The 23347-nt window shown below is 40.5% G+C and overlaps 1 protein-coding gene across 10 annotated transcripts in view; it reads left to right on the top strand.

The window, feature by feature from the left end:
- The window catches only part of RGS7 (regulator of G protein signaling 7), a 232732-nt gene that overhangs the window by 206756 nt on the left and 2629 nt on the right, over nt 1-23347 (top strand). For 3 of the 10 annotated variants that reach the window (XM_015621725.3, XM_015621723.3, XM_015621728.3), the window contains one exon: nt 8788-23347. The exons of 2 other annotated variants lie outside the window; for them this stretch is intronic. Coding sequence is in view for 2 of the 8 variants with exons in the window: in XM_015621723.3 (XP_015477209.1) it covers nt 8788-8946 (159 nt within the window). In the remaining 6 variants the exon portion in view is untranslated. Of the gene's footprint in view, nt 1-64 lie in introns of all 10 variants that reach the window. 5 more of the 10 variants (XM_015621724.3, XM_015621727.3, XM_015621729.3 and 2 more) reach the window with 2 other exon arrangements.

The raw sequence follows: 23347 nt of genomic DNA, 5'->3' as shown, positions 1-23347 counted from the left end.
TGAGGCTGTGGGAATATCTCACTTTTAAAAACAAAACAGTAATTCTTTAACTACTTTTTTATAGGTAAAGGCTTCCTGTAATATGCTTTGAATCCACTGTAATCAGGAAGAAATTTGGATTCAATGGGACAAAGTCAGTAAAGGACTCTAAAAGTAAATAAACAGCCACAAAGGAAACTATCCCAATGTTTGAAACAAAAACCCCTATGTTTTGCATGGTGGTGTTGCCATAGCATGTTGCAGTGTGATTTGTGTGTTGTCTAAACAGGTCGGATCTATAAAACAACATTGTACATGATAGCACTATACATGATAATTGCATTATACTTCAGTAGGAAGTTCCATATTAATAAAAAGTCTGTAAAAGAGGGTGCATAGAGTTGGTAACATATCTGGGACCTCTGAGAGCCAGACTTTTTCCCAGTCCCAATGCCTGGAAGACTGCAGTGCTACATTAATTCATAGCATTTTGAGCAGCCCAGGTGTCAGAAATCGGCTGTGGTGAAAATTATGTAAACAGGTGGCCATGAGGGGGGAAAAAGCAAGCTGTAGGTAAAGGGGTCAGGAACACAGTGCAAAAAGGGAGGATGTGAAGACAAGACTGGGAGATGCTGAAATCCCTCCCAGAGCAGCCTTATGGACGAACCAGCAGTTCTGGGCACAAACACTGGAGCATTGTGCCCTGCAGCCATGCCCGATTTTCATCCTGCTTATCTCAGGGCAGGAGTACCAGAATAGCAGCATGCCAGAGATGCAATGCAGGCCAAATAAACCAGCTGTGAACTAGAAATGGAAAAGAGGATTTCTGGACATTAGTAGTTCAGTAGAAGAGGGTTGTTTTTTTGTTTTTTTCACAGAGAAAACTCTGAAATAAAGTCAGTGGTTTTGCTTTTTTTCCAACTATTACCTGTTAACCTGGGTGGAGTCTGTCAAGTCGGGTCAGGTATGAAAGAAAAATATGTCACTGCTTGATCTATAATCTCTATTAGACTGACAGCTCTGAAACTTGCAAATTAATCCAGAGTATCAGGATGCTCAAATGCGAATCTTTTTTCCAAGATGATTGAATTCATGTCACTCACTTCCTCAGGACCTCTTTCCACCAGACATCCTTGTTGTTCCACTCATGTTCTTGGTTGTGATGAGTTTATCATATGTAACTATCTATCTTGGTACAGTGGTTCCAACCAGCAGGAATGAGGGAAAAAATTATCAGAATATTCTACAGTGTACTGATTAACTTGATAACTGTGAAGTGAGGGACTGTGGAATAGATCTGTTCTATTAATTATAGATTAATTATCTGATTAATACAGAATTAGCTGATTAATACAGTAGATAGGTGTGAAAAGGGTCTTCAACAACCTGGATAAATGCTATCATCTCTGATTTAGTAGATGAAAATTATAGTTTCTCTTCTCTGATGGTTTGCAATATTTAGACTAATTTTCACTGGATTTCTTTCCTTAGTTATATCAAAGTGGGTTTGTATTAAACTAAATTAGACCTCATTTTTTTCCATTCGAAGTGTTTAATAAAAACCCAGTAACCCTGGCTATGTCTAGGGACTCAGTCTGAACAGATGGACTTGTAATTCACTTTCTGATTTGTTGACTCTAAGTTGCTCCTGATCAATGTTAAACAGAATTAGGTTATACTTGCTACAGAAAGCATTTGTTAAACCAGAAAGTTTAGAAACTGTGGAGGGAAATTAGTCTGCACTATTTCATGGATTACATGGAAATAACCTATTATAATGAGTCATTATTTTAGTCTGATGGAGAAAAAATAGAAGTGGAGTTATACACTACTCTCAGCTCTGCATTTCTTTGACATTGAAGGGTTTTCTTTCCAGAAAATTTTCAGTAAGTTGGTGCAGTTCATGAAAGGCCTAAATGCTCAGTTTAAAAACTGACTAATTAGCTGCTCTGTAGATTTTATAGTGCAAAATTGCTAATGCATTCAGCTGCCTGCAGCAGAAAATATGTATAAAGTTATAAACAGGTCTACGTTCACATAAAATATACAGAAGTAATAGCGAGCTGGAATTTGCTATATGTAATATTTATTAGTGAACTCTTTAAAGTTTGTCTCTGAGTAGTAACCCCCGCTATCCTTGGTCTGCCTCACTTACACTCCTGGGTACTGTGTAAAAATAAAGAGCACAGGCACTTCAGCACTACTGGAATGAAGCCATCGGATATGTGAATTGCCTTGGACTAACACAGGCTACCATGTGTGTCACAGCTTTGAGTCAGAGGCACAGAGAGCAGTGACAATGTGCTCTGGGCTCCTCCCTGCCTAGCTCAGCCCTCAGCTTTCTCTTTGAGAATAATTAAAGTGCAGTCACCCACAGCTCCCCAAGGGACTAGGGAAGTTAAAGATCTAAGTCATGGAGCTGAAGGATCTCATTGCATGCTCAAGCAGTAGAGAGACTGAAATCAGCAGTTTCTGTGGCATTTTAAGAATTGAAATTCTTTTGAAGAATTCACGTGGGGGAAAAAAAACGATAAAAAAACCCAAAAAACTTAATCTCAGCAAATTTACCTCAAGTGCTATCTACATTACAGGGGGAAAAAGCAGGTGAATATACACTGGTAATGTTGATGGGAGCAAAGAGGTTCTTTAGGGAACAATTTTGTCTGTCATTTCTCACATGCATGCAGGACTTGTGACAGTGGCAGACTGAGCAGGACTCTGTGAGACCCAGCCTGGTGCTCAGCTGTAATTACTGGTCTTGAACCCTCAAGACAAAGGGACCTGATTTACAGGGGGAGAGAGTTAATTTAATTTCCACCCCACACAAATTTTATTGTCCCACCAGGAACCAAGTCAGCGGGGCAAAAAGCAGTAGCCTCCCTCCTTAGAGCTGTGGGGGGAGACACTCCATCCTCATGCATTGGTGCCATGACTTCAGACACCACCATCAGTGTTAGCATTTCATCTGTCACTGCACAGTTACACAGAACACAAAAAAGAGGTGCTTGTTGTACGTTTGTGAGGTCTTAAGGAAATACAGGCAGTACAAAACAGACCCAGTTCAGTTCATATATTAAACTAGAAAGCTATCAAACTATAATTATCTCCACTCATAACCTCGTAAAAAAGATCCCATTTAAAAATTCTGAGTTTGAAACCATTATATCTTATATTAGCTGTATCCTTTCCAGCTTCTTCTCCCACTTAACTGGAAGAACTTGCTGACCAGAATCCTCTGATTTTTTCCCCCTCCAAACCAGTAACAATAGACCATTTCATGCAGGAGATGTGAAATGCGAAGGCCATTTTACAGTGCACATTTTCACCAAGTTTCAATCCAATGTCACTTAACATGACATTGTGAATTATGGTCTAGAGATGGAAATTAAAGCTCATAAAAGTAGCTTCCTCAGTTCTTACCAGTGGGTCACAGACTTTCTAGATGTTTAAACAAGTGAAATATTTTTTTATGTTAAAATCTATCCCTTTTATAGAGCAACAAAGCAGATAAATAATCCATTTCATCTGTTAATTTGAAATTTTTCTATATGAATAGGTAAAACTTCTGTACACAAGGCCCTACTGTGCCAGACCAAAACTCCATCTAGTCCTGAAAACCTGATGAGGGCTCGATTTTTCTCTAGTATAACATTGTCTAAGAAATTCAATGCAGTTTCAGCTGTGGAATCTCATTTTGAATTTACTTACAGGTTATTCCCAAAATTGAAAAAAAAAAAACAGCTAGTCAGAAGAAATATAAATTACAAAACTACTTATTTGACAAAGAAGAATGTAAATAATAATTATTTGTAGAATTGAATGCCTTTTCCATTTTAGGAAGAGATGTCTTATTCACTTTTGAATAAAAAGAACAAATAAATATTTGAGCTTTTTATTTTGGCCTACTAATTAGTAAAAAAAAAACCTTAGTTTTAGGAGTTAAGAATTATTAAGGACAAAATTATAAAGGACGTGCCAGTGAGGACTGGCCTCTTTGTGCTGTTCTGCAGTGACTGGAGCTAAGCTGCTGTGCTCTGTGCTGGAAGAGAGGAGCTTTGGAGTAACACTTGCACAAACAGGTTCATCCAAGTGAGGAGCCAGCACAGACTGGTCAGCTACTGGGCCAGTGTCTGCCATTTTCCAGCTGACAAACATTTTACCTGAATCTTAGGCCATTTTCAGGACTGAGAACTGCAGAGGGGTATGCAAACTTGAGGAGTCAGGCCCAGGAAAAACATACTAAAAATATTTTTTTTGTGAATCGGTCCTTTGGAAATATGCATTTCAAATGGTTATTCAAGTTCAAACTACCCCATCTGGCAGGAGGTTTGAAGTTAATCACGAATGAGAGCAGCTCATCAGTAAATGCAAAGTGCAGAAGGAGAAAGAAATGGATGCCACTGGATTTGGAGTGAGCCAAAACAGGAAAGCAGTTGTTCAGCCACTGCCTCCCACTTCAGATCATTGCAGGAAACAGAACAGCCCTAATGAGAAGGGAACAAAGGGCTGCAAATCTCAGCCAGAGGCAGAAGGATTTCCCTGCACATGTAACCACTTAGCACTACAGCTGTACTGACAACTTGCTCCCCAAATTCAGTAAACACTAACCTTGTCCCCTTCCTCACATCTGAAAGAGAAATACACCTGCACAGATGGCTGACAGCAGCATCCTGTACTGCTGTGGAAGCTGAAGCACAGTTCTGAACCCCAGAGCAACACGGAAACAATTCCCTTGTGCTGGTAGAGCAAGGGTTGCTTCAACACGAAAAGGGATTTACTGCTTCTTCTCCCATGTCTCTCCAGATGTGCTCCTGTCAGGGGCTCTTTACACACCAGCTCTGTGTGTAGTGCACTGCAATGTCACCCTGCTGATTTGGATGGGCTGACAGTGTGCTGCAGGTGTTTCACACGTGAGCAGATGGCTAACACTGAGACCAAGGAGGGCTGCTTCTCACTCCACATCTCATTTTGCTCACAGTGGGACACTACCTCTCTTTCCTCAACAGATGCATGGAGTTTTCTTTTCTAGTGCTACCAGTATAGGTCCTGGGGAGTAGCACCTGCACTGGCAATAAAGAAATATGGAAAAGGAACAGTTAAGGTTTCTTTGCAGAAAGGAATATAATTAATCTTCTAAAAGGAAAAGATGTGATCTTTCTGTACCACACATTTCAACTCCAATGCCTATAGACATTTCATATTGATTTCTTTTAAGCCACGTATGTACAGTGGTTGTTGCTGACATTTTTGCTGGATTATTTGAGGTGTTAGTGTCATGCTGCATAAATGGGTCAGTCAGCACAACTGTATTTAGCAGAATCTGCACATACCTTTACAGTTTTTCCCCTTAAATTTGCTAGAAGTAAAGCTGGAAGGCAGCTCTAGGTCAAGCAGTTAGTATGTTCAAATAGGGACTGAATGCTGAGGCCAAGTGATTTTGTACTTTAGATGTAGTTGCTCACTCCAGCTGCTGTGCTGCCTTCTCATACTCTGATTCTCTTGTCAGGCTATGTGTGCAGTGTTCCATTTTGGCATTTGCATTACTAGTAAAATACTTAAATATTTACAATTGTTATGTCCAAAGTGCACTAATACAGCCAAAAAAATCCTAATCATCTTTAGGATTTGCCCATATGCTTCTAAATGTTGATGGCAAGAATATATTGAAAATATTAAGGATCTCCTTTTCATTATTCAGATAAACATTTACTACTTCTGTTTTTTCCACCCCTAATTTTCTTTAATCTCATTAGCACAGGAAACATCTTCATATGCTACAACTCTGAAAATTGGCCTGTTAGATGCAGGTTCCCAAATCAAAATGTGGCTTATGGAAATGCTGTTAACAAGGTATCTGAAAGAAATGGCAGCTATTAAATTATGACCCACAATGGATGATCCTTATATCAGTAAATATAGTCTGTAAATTAAGTAAATCTGGAAATCTCCTAGAAACAGTAATTATGAAACCCTACCACAGAGAGCTAAAGCAAAAGTATACTCTAGAACAGAGTTTTAACGAAATATTTTGTAAAGTGGAAAATAACAAGTCCCTGCAGATCTAATAAGAAGATGTGATAATTCCGTATCTGGGGCTGCAGTGGATTCTGTGTATTAAAAGCTTATTTTCCTAATCAGAGAACTTAATATGGTTCAGTATAAGCATTTAAGAAGATCTCTTAAGGAGGGTGGATCTTCTAAGTTGTCACTTTTCCAACTTAGTGATAAATTAGAACTACTGATGCATGGAAAAAGACCGTTTGTTGTTGTTGTTTTGTTGAGATGGAGGTTTTTCTGAGGCAGGGAGGGGAGTTGAAGGAGAGGACCATCCAGAGAGTTCCTGATCACTGTAGGGCTTTGGAGAAAAAAATATTCAAAGATCAGTAATATACAGGGAACAAGTTATGTGGAGTGCAGAAAAAAATTGTCATGACAGCTCACTGTGTCTCTAGGGGAAAATTCAATCAATATCTAGAAAATTATCACACAAACCAGATCAACTCATAACTACTTTTTGGCCTGATTTTATGTCAGCACTTTCTAGTTTATCTGATAACATAATTTATTCCTGAGATGCTAGAATTTGTTTATGGTTCATCTAGAAATTCCAGAAATTTTGAAACTCCTAAATAGTAGTTGCAAATAATAATAAAAAACAATTATTTCACATATTTTTGTACGGCAACAAGCATTTATGCAGCTTTCAAGTGTAGTATGGAGCAAATTGTAACTGATCAAGAACTCCTGGTTTCAATATTTTAATTAAGTGGGTTATGCAGTTCAATACTTAAGGGAACTCATACATGTTTAAAAAAAGTAGCCAGACCTGTACACTTGTAAACTTGAGTGCAAATAACCTAATGAAAGGCAAAGACAAGCATATGTTCAATATTTTCTGAGATTGTGTCCAGCACCAAAAGTCATGAATTGTCTAACAAAATTGTCTAACAAAATTGTCTAACAAAACATTAATTTTGGAAATGCTTCTAGTGTCTTAAATTGTATTCCAATGCCACACTGCTGTTGAGGCTTTTTTGACTATTTAAAAAGAAAAGATATCTTACTATAACAGTTTACCTGCTGCATTAGAAGAAGACATAATTTAAGGGTTAAAAAGTATCAAGAATCTGTGAATTTAATGTAGGTAGGAAGTGGCAGATACAGGGAAGACAGAGTGCCAGGAGAGAGACTTTTCATCTTTCAAAGAAGTAGGAAATAGTACTGTCAGGTGATATGAGGAACCTGATGGATGAGCAGTCTTAACCCAACATTGCAAATCATGAGTTCCCTTTCAAATTATGTTGTAGGGGAAGTATTCATCCTAATTTGTTCAACTTGCATTTCACAGCACAAAGAATAAAATAGTTACTCTTCCTTTTATGAAGAACCACTCTGATGTATTGCATTTGAGCAAATGCTCAAGACACACTTACAGATCCCTGTGAGCTTAAATTTAATTGATGACAATAGAAATTAAATTGTGTAATTTCACTGAGTTATAACACTGCAGATTACTTAACAATTTATTCATATGGCAGAATAAGTTCATTTACCACTTACTGCAGAGAATGAAGCATCTCTTGATAGTTACAGTATTTTTTACTGTATTGTCCTTGAAATCAATTTGATATTTCTGAATTGGGCACTTAAAATGAACAATATAATAAGTGTAAGTATTAAATATCTAACTGTTGAGTTAGAGACATTTTCTATTTAATGTTTTATGATATATTTGTGTTACATTGTCAGGGTATGCCTGTGATGTCAGCTTGCTGTGCCAGCTCTGCCTCTGTTGGATCAGAGCCACAGTGGGATGGCCCTTGGAGAGCTAACTCCTTTTATGTGGCCGTAGGAGAGCTAATTCCTGTTCTGTGGTTTCTGTCTGGCTCAGATGAAGCTCAAAATATACCAGAGTGACATACCTTCTACCATCTTCTTCACACTGTAGACCTAGCTCTTGTGAGACAGTCATTACACCTTATTAAAAGAACTTGTTAAAAAACTTGTTAAAATTGAAACCACATCCTTGCAACAGGAAGAATAATGAGGAAAACAACAATATGGAAATCCAGCACCTTCAAAGCAGTGTTATGCAGTCACATGTAATATACCTGACCAATGTTCCTTTTAAATAGTAAATACGGTCTCAGCAAACCTATAGCTGTGTTCATGGAAAAGCTGCTTTCCTACCTATATGCAATCTGCCTCTTACTTTCTTACCTTAACTTGAAAGGAGCTTTTTTGTCCTCCGTGACAGAGCTACCGCAGTTTGCACGTTCATCTTTGCAGCACAAGGCACTCTTGCTTGTGGTAGCCTTCAAGTTCTGGCTGTGACTGACGGCAAAAACCTCAGCATCAGTTTCTCATCAGCCAAAATCAATCTCATTTAAAAACGGCCTATAAATTTGCTGGCTTGTTCTGTGAAACAATCTGGCTGGCTGGCAGTGCAGGTGTTTAAGTGTAAGGACTTCCTGTGGTTTAAGATTTGACAGACTCCAGTTGGTGCCCCTAGTTATTTGAGAGTGATGTGGCAACACTGAGTGGTTGCTGATGAACAGGTTTGCAGTGATCATGCCTCTGTTTTCTGTTTTTGTTTTTTGTTTTTATCTTTTCCTCAGGGGAAATCGCTCACATCAAAGAGGTTAACCAGTCTAGTGCAGTCCTACTAAAAGGATCACCTTGTAGCATGGAAGCAGACTCAAATCATTATACATACTTTGTAGCTCACTGATTGCCTGACTCAGAGGACAGTAGAACAAGATGTTGCATGAGCAAGGACCTGACTTGTTTTCTTTTGTGTATACTAAGGCATTACAGACTCCGAGGGACTCTCTAGCCTTTCGATGCCTCCATTTCGAAAACTGTCTGCTCACTTCCTCCTTCATATCAAGCTGGATCTGTGTCTTTTTATTTTCTGCAAGCTCAAGTACAGTGAAAAAAAAGCTTCTGCTAGGCACAGTTTATTAAAAAAATACGTCAATCAAAAACTGGAAGAAATGTAAAAAATGCATATATTAATAAATATACATATGGCATCACATTTATTGCACAATAAATTAGCACAGAAGGTTTCATTTCACTGATGTATTCACATTGAGAAAGAAAGCCTGTGTCTTTGTCTGTTGTCTGTATATTCTCTGTTAATGTTTCTTGCATTTATTTTTATACCATATTTAAAAAAGAACACCTTTTACTCCAGATGTATTAAAGTTGATCCTTTCTCTGTAAATTTGTGTATGTTTATATTGTTGTTTTATCTTTCATTAAAAGATGCAGAATCTCTTTCCTTTGGGAAGTTTGAGATTTTAATATTGAATCAGAAGATTAGTCAAGAGCAAAATGATCCCCAAAAGTTACACACCTTGTGCTTTCTAAAAAGTGACATGAAATGGCATTTTCTTTCTCTCAGTGACACCTAATCAAACACACTTTATTGATAATCATTTACTTTTTCTTTTCTTTTTATCAAGCTAGCAGCAGAGAGACCTTTCCCGCTTGCTCATCATTGCATAAGCAAACCTTTCTTTAAGCTGGGCCGTTCTGTGGCAGTGCAGCCTGCACAGCATTCGGTCACTGCCCCAGGCTGGCTGGACTGGACTGCCCTTCCTTGGGAATGGACATGAACAAAGCTGCCTGAGAGCGCAAGGGTACGCTTGCTAAAGAGGAAGGACGGTGCCTTTTCTCCTTGCTGTCACTTGTGATGCAAGGCAACATTTTAAGCTGAAAAGGTAGTGGTTTGGGAGTGCTAAGTATGCACTGGTCTGGTAGCAATGCAGCAGGAGGCTGTCATTTGAGTTCCAGGTCTCTGTTCGGGGATGCTGTTGTGTTCCACCGCTGAGCTTACTCACACAGAGACCTGTTGCCAGATTTATGAGCGTGTGTTGATGTTGCCCGTGAGACAGTAGATATGGAGCTTCTGAAGCTAATCTGAGCTGGAACCAGAAATCTGTTTGGTCTAAGAAACAGCGCTGTCGACTGGTAGAGGTGATGTAAGGATAGTAGAAAGAATCTCAGAAAACAAAAGAAAGGATGGAAACTAAGTCAAATTACAAAATGCTGATACCTCCAGAGCATGGTAGGGTGCACAGGACAAACAAACCTTTTTAGCAATGCACAGAGTAGATTCAGGACAGCCAACTTTACTGCCATCTGTCATGCTGACTTTGGTTTGATATTGAGAATCTTGTTTCAAAGGGACTGTGAATCCTAAACATGCACACACAAAGTGGGATGGTCATGGATACAAGCAGACAATCAACTTGATTGCCTTAATACCAGAGACATCTCATTGAGCACTGGAAAACCACCTGCACTGCTGCCATTAGGGACAGGATTGTTGCGCACAGCAGCTCTGGGCAGAAGGGAGCTGAGCTGCCTTCTGCAGGGAACACTCACTTCTCCACTGGCTCTGTCAGTAGCCTGATGCAGCCATAACCAGGAATGCAGCATCTTTAAAGAGGCACTCTGAGTGAACCCAGTACAAAATGCATTACAAATCCATGAATGACTGTTGCCCATATTCTGCTCAGTTGAGGTTTCTTGAGGTTTGGGATTTCTGTTTGTTCATTGTTTTCACATGCCACTGTGTTTCTGGTTTCTAGCTAGGATGACAATTACTGCTTTAAAGTGTCTCTGTTTTTGTTATCATAATTCTACTAAGCTTTTAGGGAAATAGCCCATCAGAGCTGGGTCCTACCAAGATCTTAGCAAGAGGTCTATGCAGGTCAACTCAAAATACTCACAGCCTAGGGAGGTCAGATGAATTTTAGTAAGTAACCACACTGAATCACAGATCTTAAACTGAGATTTAATTTTACCACAGAAATGTGATCTCTGAGACATGAGCTTGGGGCCAGGCAATCCACAGAAATTTGAGCTCTGCTTCACTTCTCAGTGCCAAATAGAGATATTTATTTCCAAACTCCTGCTGCCACCAATTGCATCAACTGGTATATTTCCTCCTTTGCCTTAGTAGTTAACTACTTACATACCACTGTCTGCTTCAAAGAATCACTTTCTTCAAATACCTACTGTTTCAAATTCAAGCATCTTACCAACATGCAACTTCATCCTAAGAAATGTATTTTTTTTTTTTTTTTCCAAATCACTTTGCAACACCAACTGGGTAATAAAAAGTCATGAAGCATTTGTATTCTGGAACCCATTCTGTACTTATTCTAGTTTTTTCCTGTCATGGTTTAACTCCAGCTGGCAACTAAGTACCACACAGGCATTTGTTCACTCCCCCTACCTCCAGTGGGACTGGGAGGAAAAGAGGAAAAAGTAAAACCCGTGGGCTAAGATAAGAAAAAATTACTCATTGAAACAATTAAAATTAATAATAACAGCAATCTTAATGAAAATAAGTGCAAGAGAGGAAGGAATGAAACCCTCTACCCAAGAAACAGAAGTGATGCACAATGCAATTGCTCACCACCCACTGACCAATGCTCATCCCCCTGAACAGCGATTGGCTCCTCTTTACCTGTTCCCAGTTTCTATACTGAGCATGGTGTTCTATGGTATGGAATATCCCTTTGGCCAGATCAGGTCAGCTGTCCTCAGGATGCTCCCTCTCAGCTTCTTGTGCACCTGCTCCCTGGCAGAACATGGGAAACTGGAAAGTCCTTCACTTAGGGTAACACCTGCTCCACAACACTGAAAGCATCAGTGTCTTACCAACAGAATTCTCATGCTAAATACAAATCACCACACTGCACCAGCTACTAGGTAGAAAGTGAAATCTATCCCAGCCAAGTCCAGGACATTTTCTTTCATGAACTATGAAGCCTGTATTGAATGGCTGTCTTTCCCTGTATTTGGATAGGATTTAACATTATGTCTCTAAAGTAAAACTAGGCATTACTAATAAGGATTTCAAAGTAGTCAGGAAGCTGTGTTAAGGTTTCGTTTGAGCTTGTTCGAAGTGATACAACTCCACTGTTCCATATGAGTGAACTTGGCACAAACAAAATCAACCCTACAACTAGATTATTTTTAAAAGGTTTATCTGCAATCTTCTGATACTTCACCTCATCACTGTCATCAGCCAGTGATACAATACTGGGACTGGAAACCCCAAGCTGGCATAATCTTCCTTTTGCTTCACCACAAAGATAAATTTGTGTTTCCAAATTTGTACAAAGATCCACTTCAAGAATTAAGATTGTCTCAGACTAAGGCATGCTCGTACAATAACCAAACAGCTGCAGTATGATTTTGGTTACACAACAATTTACCAATTAAGAATGTCAGTGAGGCCACAAATCTGCTGAGGAAAAAAGGACAAAGAGAGGAAATCAGTCTAAAGGGACCATATTTCTTGTCTTCTAGGGAAAAGTCGTCAATGCCTCCTGGCCCTGCCCAAGAAGCTTAAAACCCCCATGTGGGTTAATTGTATTAATTGTAATATTCCTTAAAAAAAACTAGGTGGAGCTTGAGACTTTCATCTGAAAGCTGGGGTTCATCAGTCAGTCTCTTTCCCCAAACATCCTTGTACATAAAACAGCTCTGAAGCCTACAGGATACAGTGTTTGATGGTGATGCTGCACACTTCAGATGGTTTTGTGCTCCCAGATCAGCCTGTGAAGGAAAATGGCTGGTGGGAGAGACATAAGATACCTTGGCACCTACCTGACAAGCGCAAAATGTTCACCCATTCTTCTGTAAGAGGCAAGTAAAAACAGTCCTTCAACCCTAGAAAACCAAAGACAGAAAAAAAGGGCCTTGCAATAGTGATGAGATAAATTGAAAAATGCTGAGCTGAAACAGTAGTGGAGACCAGCCAAAAACTAATGAGTTGAAGGTGAACACAGGACTGAGGAATGGGAATTAATTGTGGTGACCAGAACAGAACCAGCAAGGGAGGAGCACTGGAGAGCTGAGTAATTAGGAGCAAGAGAGGCAGAATGTGTTTGGTGGATTGCCAGCCTGTTGGCCACAGCCATGCTGAGCTGGAATTAAAAAATCAGGCAAGATCAACTGTGACTGGCATCTTAAAACCCAACAACTATGTGGGGGTTTTTTTATCTACAAAGCAATACTGAATAATAATAAAATATTCAGGGTTGCCTTTTTCCAATTGCACCCCTAATATTGTCTGAAATCATGAGATATAAATGCCAGATAGTCTCCTAAGAAATAAAAAATAGAATGGCAACAACCAGTTCCAGAAAATAAAACCTATAGGAATTCATTTAGGATGTTATTTATAAAAAAAAAGTTAAAACCAAAGCAGACCATTAAAGTGGGGAAATGCTGGTTTTGATATGTAGCTAGAACTAGGAGTTGGAAAAGCCAATGATTTATTTGTGGCTCTTCCAATTATTTTTTTTATACATAATGGATAACAGCTCTTTGAATTTAGATTTTATAACTGACATATTTTTTATGTCTCCTCTAGCTAAAGATACCGTGCATAGAACTAACACTTGACATATTATAGTAGGTGCATAACACTGGGCTTATTATAACAGGGGCATAAAACATAGGAATTTTGCTAGAAGAATTTTGATAGCTACAGGGATTTAAAGAAAATAAGGCTTTAATCCCAACATGTTCAAGGGAAATTACTGGCAAATTATTTGAACATATTCTGTGTCCACAATTCATTTAAGCAAGTTGCTAAGTGGTTGTGACTCACTCCAGTCTGCCTTTTGATCTGACTATGCTGAACAGATTGCTTTAGTCTCCTGTGAACTGAAGATACGTTGAAGTCCCAATAATAAAGAGGTGAAGGGGAAGAGAGGATGAGTTCTCTGAGGCTGAATTCCCCTCCTCATGCTGCTGCAGACTGTGGAGTCCTCAAGCCGCATGTGTACAATGCAAAGTGTTTTGTTTGTACAGACATCGACTTGAGGGGTGTAGAGTCTCTCCAGACAGTTATTATCTCTGAAACTACAAAGTTTTGTTTCCCCAATATCTAAACAGAATCTCCCTTGCTTTGATTTATCCCTTTATTTTTGACCAGGCTGCTGCAGTCACTACAATGTGTTCCCGACATAAATGGACATTGCAACATCGGTGTTCTCTGAAGTGTTGAGTGACTTTATTACTCTCCTCTGGGCCAAAGGTTCTTACAAATTTCTTGGAGGATGGTGCTTGCAGGACTCCCACCAGGGTTTTACAGGAGGAGGGCAGAGGATTATTGTTGTACTTCTGGCCATACTCACAACTACAGGACTTGCCCTTCTTGCTGTAGATGGCCACTACTGAACTGTGCCAACTGATGTGACACAGTAATGCCCAGATCCTGTGCAGTGTAGCATGGATGGTTGCTCCCCTTTGTATGTAGCTGACTCTTCTTGGGTCAGTGAAGTGTCTTGAGTTGTCTCTTGAATAGCATCATCTTTTTTCAGACCATCTTTCTCTTTTCCCAAGATCTTTTAATATTATTATTATTATTTTATATTCCACCTGCACACTGCTTGCAGTCCTTTTATCTGTAGGTATCTTTATGTGAGTGAGGAATCTGCTGGCCTGGTCCTTTAACACAAACACTTGAATGCGAATGAGTACCATCATCACTATTTGCTGTAAGGGATCTGTATGTGTAAATTGCAGAGAAAAATTGTCCAGATAATAAACTCTGAGAACCTGCTCAAATGCTAGATGATAGTCCTTATTTACAAGTGTGGACATGGACAGTAAATATCAAACAATATTAAGACACGATGGTAAATGTTACCTTGTTAGTGGCATTTGCACAATTTTTATTGTACTTTGCTCCCAAAATATATTCTGCTGCATTCACCTTCATTGGCTTTCTTTTTGATTTGACTAGATTTTGAAATATCTTGTTAGATTCATCACAGATGTCATCTTTCAAAGGGGGTACTATTTCCCACCCTTCCTCTTAACCTGGCAGCTGCTCCTTCAGCATGTGTATCACATAAATGGGGCATTTCATTATGCACATTAACTGTTCTATCCACCTTTATTTCCTTTACCCCTTTCATTTTTAAAAGATGAGTGGCAATGACATATTTAATGTGACTTACTTTTCTACTTTTTTGCTGAGAGGAATGTATAACCCAAAATCTATGAACTTTTTTTGAGTTCATCTCCTTTGATGCACTGTTCTTTAGACAACTTTTCTTTTAGATTCTCTTTCTTCTCTCCCGCTCCGTAACATCTTTTTTTAGGATTCTTCATCTTTTATGGTTTTTTTCCTTTGTTCCTCTGATTCTTTCTGTATTGATCTCTCCCTCACGGTCTTATAGTGCCCACTAATGCTCTTTATACTTACCTTCCCTGTTTTATCCTTCTTGGAACTAAAACAAATTAGAAGAAAAACACAAAATAGAACAGAAAGCATTAAAAGAAACACAATAGAGCAGGGGCTGATGTGGATGCACAGTGTGCCTCTGACTCTGTCCTGATCTCAGGGGACATCCTTCTCCCAGCAGCCTGCCTCTTCCCCACCCTGTTCCCAGGAGCTCTCCACTGCTACAGCCACTGCTGCCCCTGGGTGAAGGAGAAGGAGCATGGGGCAATGTCCTGGGGAGGAGGGTGCCTGTACATGGCAGGGACATCCTTCCTCGCTGGTGGGGAGGTGTCTCTGGGAACCTCAGGAGACACGAGGCAGGGCAGTTATTCCTTTGCTTAGGTGGATGGAGACATACCAAAAGTGTGACTCCTCTGGTGCCTGGGATTGATGGAAGGAAGGGGGTGAGTACTCAGGCCATTCACTCACAGCTTCCCAGTTCAGAATAAATAAGGAGCTTGAGCTTCATCCATGGTAAGAGTGAGGTGAGGGTGTCCACAGAGTGATGCAGGATGTGTCTTTCTGTTATCAAAGAACGTGTCTGTGGGAGGCAGGGATGAAGATTAAAGCCCAAGAATAGGAAATATTTCTAAGTCCTGGTCCATACTGGTCTGGATGGTAGTTCCAGTGATACCAGTGAATAGGCCTATTTAAGCTCATGTTGTGCCTAAATCACAGGTAAAAGTTTTTTTTGGGGGGAGGCATAAATATGGAATTTCATCAATGGATAGAGAAAAATGCTGATACAGTTCATACAATTAGATAGGTATGCCTAATTAGTGAGGGAATTGATTTCCAGAAAGTTGTTTTTAGAGAACTGTTAAGTTTTTAATTCCTAAGTCAATATGAGTGACTCCATTTCTCCTTCCTCCATCCCTTCCAAAGTAGTTCAGAAAACTTCCTTGACTAGCAAGCATTTTCCTTTTCTCTCTTCCCTTGATCTCCTTCTCAGCTGTTTTCCTAATCCTTTTCTGACAGTGTGGGAGACCCTGGCCATAAGGGAGTAGCTGAAGCTTCTCTCCCACCAGTGCATTTGTCTGCAGAGGAGAATTTTCACTTCCATTTTTATTTTTGTCCTGTAATGAGAAAATTGAAATACCAGACTTTCACTTTGCTCCAAAGGGCTTCTTCGCAGTGCAATTTCCATTGTACAGACCCATATCACCTACTTTTTCTGTGTACTTGTGGTATTGGAATAAAAAGAAGGCATGTCCTGATCCCCAACCAACTGAAAAAACAAACACGGTAAATATGAATTTCAGATATATCTTCTGCTGCTGGTCAGAGATAAGTGGTACAACAGAAAAATACTCTCTCAAACCTCATTGCTGTATTAAAACTGTACTTTGGGATTCCCATCTGCAAAGAGTGCTTTTTTCCCTGCCCCAAAGCATACTTCCACTGAAATCAGAGATGTGAAACCTCGAAGACTGGCTTTAAAATACAGTTACCCTTTGTTCCTAAAATTGTGCTTGCTAGCTGGATGTCAGTGGTGGAATCTCTTTGGTACAGTAGGGTGGGCTAGTAGGGTGTGTTTGGGTTGTTTTTTTAAAGATGGTTTGGATTTCTCCCACTTCTTCTCTCACCTCAGACCACAGCATGGGCTGGGAATGCACCTTTGTCTCTAGAAAGCTTTTGAAGACAACCTCTTTCCACAAAAAGCATGGACTAGATGGAGTGGCTGTGATTATTTTGTGTCTTCTAATAAGAAATAAAAAAGCAAGGGTTTACAGGCCAGAAGACTTCAAGGAATATGAGAGAGAGGCGAGAGTGATGAAAAAATAACCAGCTGCTTTTATTTTACATCTAAATAAAGATTTTGAATATGTTACCCTAATGGCATTGTGGGGGAAAAAAAAGAAAAAAAAGAAAGGCAAGGAAGAGGAGACAAGAAAAAACCTTTCCATGCCCAATGTGGCAATGACATCTGATGTTGCCTGGAGAAGCTTCAATCTTTTCAGATCCTGAGAGCTTCTGCACCAGGATGGAGGTCATTACTCCTCATTATTGAGGCCTTGCCACCTTGTGCATGCAGCAGCAGCTCTACCAGAGAAAATCTGCCTGCAGCAGTCAGCATCAGTCCTTCATGTAACACAGAAATGGCTTTTTTTAGCAACTCCATCCCCTGCATAGTCCTACTTTCTGTTTTATAGGTACTGACATGGTAGGACCAGCATGGCCAGTGTATCAGCAGTGACCTGCTGCCCTGCTACTGCGGTTTCCTGCTAAGGAAAAATGTGTAATCTGAATGGTGCTACTACGAATTGTGTAATGCTTGCTAGAAAAAAATATTCATTAGAAAAATTTACTGGATGGGACTATTTTGGTATTCATTATAACCCATGATTTGAGGAAACTAAATAGAGCATAAAATCGGAAACAAAGGAAAGAAGTCAAAGCAATTTTCTTTACCACAGTAGAGCAAACTAGTTAGGTGTTACCAAAAGCCGAGTGATTTTTTTATTTTTTTTCATTCCTTTTTCCTCCCGTAGTCCTGAAGCAATCATATTCCTTTTTTTTTTTTTTTTTTCTCTCTGACATTTTCGGTTTTCTTTCACGCCGAGTCTTGCTGATGTAAGTGCTGACAACGGATCGATATTCATCGGAAACAAATAAACGCGGTTTATTTCCGCTCCTCTCTGAAGCCCGGGCTGCGGTGATGCCGGGAGCCGGGAGCCGGGAGCCGGGAGCCGGGAGCCGGGAGCCGGGAGCCGGCCGGGGCAGCAGCGACACCTGGCGGGGGCGCGCAGGAAGCGCGGCCGCGGGGCGGGAGCGCTGGAGCGGCCGGCCAGGAGCCGTGACCGCGCTCACACCGGCGCTCCCCGGCCCCGCCCTGACAATCCGGACACCTTCCCTCCCTCGTGTCCCGACAGAAAGACCGTGGAGGATTTTCGTCACGTTACACCAGAGGAGGCCGTCTGTTTTTAAGAGGATTCCTGGGAAACAGTGTCGCTGTGTTACACGAGTTCTTTCTAGGATGCTGGGGGGTTATCAAGATATATTTTGTATTTCAGAAATTTACTTCAGTAGCCAGGGGCACTTGGTATAAGAAGAAAAAATCAGAGTGCTATGCAACCAAATATAAAGCACCCCCAAAGGCAGAAGAAATAGTGACAGCCACGGAGCAAAGCCAGTACATCAAGGTCCGATTCGACTCTGGAGACTTGCGGAGGCTGAGGACTGATGGAATAAGCAGCTCTATTTCTACTAGTACCATGTCCCCAACAAAGACTGCCCCCCTTCTAGCTGGCTGCCCACAGGAAAGGAGAGCTTGGAATTAATGCATGGGAGCACATAGTTGTTCCTGTTTTCCTCCAGGGCAATGAGATTTTGGACCTATGATCTGTAAGCAAACAAGCTGTTCAGAAGGAAACCCATTGCCAACTTCTGATTTTAGGGAGAACCTTTCTCTTGACAAAGGCCAAAATATTACTGGCTAACAGCTGCCAGACTGCAGCAGTATGGTCTGTATTGCTCTCCACGCTTCATTTATTCTTCATTTGTTCATTTCTGTATCTTGTTAAGAATGAGAAACCAAATCTTAAATCTGTGCTTGATTTTCCTGGGTGTCCACCTGCACAGTTGCATTGATTTTGGTCTTGTCTCCTCCAGAGCCCCTGCTGCCTCTGATGGGATTGCTGAGAAGTTCTGACTCTGTATTTCAGCCTTTTTTAATCTCATTTTTTATATATCTCATTCCAGCTTTACCAAAGAACCTGCACTCTGCCTGTAAAGACAGCAGGCAAACCAGGAATAAGCACCCTAACTACCTCAGGCACTGAACCTTTCTGGAGAGGTTTTTCTGCTTAGAATCATGTATGAATAAATTCTGGAGGATCTCTCTCCGGTTTTGAAAGCCAGAGGATGAAAGAAATACTTTCTCTCCATTAGTAATAGACAACTAACCTTAATAACATAATGTTTAATGAAAAATACTTTAGGTATTTTTATGCAATATTGTTTTATGTCTGGAGTCGATATTATGGGAAAAAATTGTCCTGGCTTTAGGGGATGGAGAGGAAGTTTGTCTTTGCTTGGATATATTGCACTACCCTTTGGGATGGTGTCATTTGATAATTCCTGCCACATGTTCTTATGAGTAGGATGTTTTTGTTTCCTTACTGTGTCTCCCCTCAAGTCCTGCTGGGTAATATTTCAGATGGTCACGGTCGAAAAAGGCATGTGACAACTTCCAGATGTTCAAATAATCAAAGCGATCTGCAGATCTAAGGGAGCACACCAACAAACAAATGGAGGATAACTTGAAGGGCTGCAGTCTAGGTGGGGGGTCACGTTCAGAGGCGGTGGAGGAGCCTGAAGGATAGTCTTTTAATATCTGGAGAATTCACTGATGTCTAGATCATTTGCTAAAGATGAGGTAGTCTGATGATGTGGCTGGGGAGGCAGTAAAAACCTAAAATGTGGGGTCTGGTTGTGGTTTTCCCACAGCTTGGAGCAGAGCTGACTTCCCTGGGGAGCGAGGAAGGCTCTCATACTGCGCCATAGCTCTGAGCTGAGCTGGCTTCTGGGCTCCAGCTTGCATGATGCATCTGAGACTAAGAAATGTGACCATGGTCTGCTGTCATCTACGCCACCACGGCATCTGGGGCTGCATCCTTGTTGAGCTGGTGGTGCCTGAGACTGTGCTGTGTTCAGCTGAGCAAGGGGAGGGCACATCTCAGCTCAGGGAAACATGTGCTTCTGTTTTGCTCCAACCTGGCTTGTATAGGCATCCGTTTGGGTACTGATAGCTAATTCTAAACTGAGTTTGGGGAGCCTTTAATCAAAGCTCTTCATTACTCCAGGTGATTTTTGTTAATCCATCCTCCCAGCTTTACAGAAACAGACAAGACAATTAAAAATGTGTGGTGAGACAGAGCATTCCTCTTTGGGAATGTAAAACCATTCATCATCAAGATTTAAAAAACTCATATTAGTCACTGGTGACCTGGTATTTATAGAGGTGAAAGCGTATGGCTGTGGTGCAGTGTGTGTGGAGCAGCAAGGAACACCAGGATGGAGGATGCATGTTGTTTTTGTGACACAGACGGAACAGTCCTGTCTCTGGTCACAGGAGGGACAATGCTCTCTCCCCACATGATCCTACAACAAGTTTCCTGGTGCCTTTTTGTATGCTGGCATTTGATGTCACAGTGCCTGCACTGCTGGCACATCCTTTGAAACAGATGTTCTCTGCATTTGCCTGCTCTGTGTGCAACTGGCACAGCTCTGCTGGAAGATTGCTTTCCAAATCCTTCCAGTGATGGAAAGGGGCAGGCAGTATTTCTACAATTATTCTACTACTACTAATTTGTTTGGAAACACTGCTGGCTCAAAACCTGGCTCAGCTGATGATGAGGAAGGGAAGATCTGCTCATGTCAAAAGGGCTTCTTAGAGTTTTGAACTACAGGCTGATGCTTTTGAAGCATAGCTATTTGAGATATTACCAACTGTTCTTTCCCCTTGGTGATAAGGCTTTATATGACATTTTGTGCAATTCTGTATAGGTCTTTTTCTGCTTGGGAGGTAATGGTGTAGCATGCTAGAAAATTCAGTTCCACCCTAGGAAAAGGAACAGCTTTGTGACAGTTTGTCCGTCATCAGTGGCTGCTATTGTCAGTTGGGTTCTCCATATGGCATTCTTGAAGCACCTGGAGAATTTCTGACAAAATTAGTCTTTGATTTTGTGCAAAGAATACTTTTGTATGTCCATGGAAGGGGAAAGACCAATACACCGCTCTCCTGGAGAATCAGACTGGTGCCTGTGTGCTTGGAGGGGCCTTAGCCTGAGGAGGGCATTGGTGGCAGCGGCAGGGGCTTGGAAGAGACATGCCACAACATGGGCAAACACACAAAAGCAAGGAGGATGCTGCAGTGCATGAGAACACTGGTACCTGGATGTGCTGCAGGAAAGTGGTGGCCGTGAAGAAATAGGTCTGGATTATATGAGAGATATTTATTGTGATGGCTCATCTCTGTCCTGATCCATGTTCATAAGACTGAGCTAACAAGGTCATCTTATGTAGTAAACTCTGAAAATATTTGAGGCCTGTAGTCTTCTACTAGCTGGGGCATCAGCAGCACATGCTTCCATCATTTATAATGTGGTTGTCAAGATTGTAAGCTCTTTTCCCATGTCCACAGGGAAAGTTATAATTATGTATGTATGGTATATTAAAAAATTCCAGTGCACTCATTGCGCTGGAAGCCAACTCAAAAAGGACAGATGGAGAGATGTGATAAGGGAAATAAAGCTACTACAAACCAGAAAACTGTGAGAGAAACAAACTAAGTGGCCTCTACCTACCAGCTACCCATCTGTTGGTCATCCACCCATCCCTCTACCAGCTACATATTTGGATGTTACTGTTTAAAAAACAGACGAGGGAGCAGCATGTGGAGGTCTGGCTGGGACAAGCGGAAAGCGGCTAAAGGACCTTTTTACTGGCTGGTAAATTCATGCCTGGTCTCCCTTCAAGATTTCATAGTCTAGAAAGAATTTCAGTTTGTTCTTCAAAAGATGCATCAGTCTGTTCTGTATTAAGAAGAAAATATGCCTTCCACATTTACTTCCCCCACAAAGACTGATTTTTGGAGAATTTGCTAGTCATTTCGTTTCAGACACATTTCTTAACAAGTTGTCTTTCTTTGTGGTTAAACTTAGATTCTGTCCTTCCTGAATCCTATACGGTTCACTATGTGGTGTTTGTCCTTTCATGGTCATTACTGGTACATACTCGCTGCACTCACTGTGCTCTACTAAAATGGTTTTGTCAGGGTAAAAATTAAAAATTAAAATGTTCTCTAAGAGGGAGGACCCCAAATATAATTTCATAACAAAAATGCCCCAATCATTTCCAAACAATTTAAAACTGAAGGTAAATCTTTCCTTTACTACCAGGTGTGACCTTCCCAAAGTTTCAGACAAGAACAATCTCTCCAAATTTTCTAGCTATTTCGATATCCTGTCCATACTGAAACCAGCCCATGCTTCTACCACCTATTCATAAAAATTTGCAAACAAGGCTAATGTCTGACATCTGTATCCATTAAAATCAATGACCATACATATTTTAATTAATTTTATCAGTTTTCATTCCCTTCCATTGCTTGTTTGCAGCTGAACCTCATTTTCCTCTCCCATGCCCCCCCCGCCTTTTTCTTTAAATGGGAATCTGGGAAATTCCTCTATTTTCCTTTCTCTGCCTTTTCTTTCTTTACAGTCTGTAGTCTCTTTCCCTTATTTTAGTAGTCATCATTCTCTGTTGACTGCAGATCTTGGCTATATCCAGATAAAGTCAACAGAAAGGTTTTCCCTGGAATTTCAGCCGTGTTTCCATATTGGTTTTTCTTTCCACCCCACTCCTTTTTCTTCTTGATGCCTGGCTGGCCGATTTAAACAAACATTTTCAGAACAACTTGTCCTCAGCTGACTAAACTGGTAAATAACGGATAAATATAGTTTCAATTGGGAACAGCTTTCTGGCAAAGGATGGAGAACAGCACTAAAGAAGAATTTTTCTCACCTTGAGTCATGGGACCTGTTTGGTTAAAGTAAAACCATTTACTTAACCTGTGTGTACAACACACAAACAGAGCGATGTCCTTTACTTGTGCTGATACTTTGTGCTGCCTACAGTACCCTTGTTGTTGTGAAACACAAATGGAACGTTTTTCTTTCTTTCTTTGAATCCAAAGCAGCACAAGCCTAATTTATATATTGAAGCAAAGGCCCAGGCTTATTTTTTCAGTCATTCTTTTTTTTCCCCCACCAACTAGAAAGATCTGTCATAAGCTTCAAGCTTCAACATGTAACAATAGAATTATAAGTTCCTGGATGTCCTAAGGCTGGCTACCTCCATCATAACCCAACCTTGCTACTGCACATTACTGTCTTCTTATCAAAGTGCACTTCACCGAGCATACAAAAAGGATGTTGCTATGTTTGTTAACATGATAGTTTGCATGTATGCTATGAAGCGTACAGAGGACTTCTATATATTTCTTTATATGTGTTTATTCATACAGAAGGGTAAGAAATCTAAATATTACAGTGCTTTTGATATATAGAGAGCAAATAAAAAAACAATTCACAATAGTAA

Source organism: Parus major, chromosome 3 (genome assembly GCF_001522545.3).
Source record: "Parus major isolate Abel chromosome 3, Parus_major1.1, whole genome shotgun sequence".
In the NCBI taxonomy this organism is placed as follows: domain Eukaryota; kingdom Metazoa; phylum Chordata; class Aves; order Passeriformes; family Paridae; genus Parus; species Parus major.
This window is presented reverse-complemented; position numbering and strand designations above follow the sequence as displayed.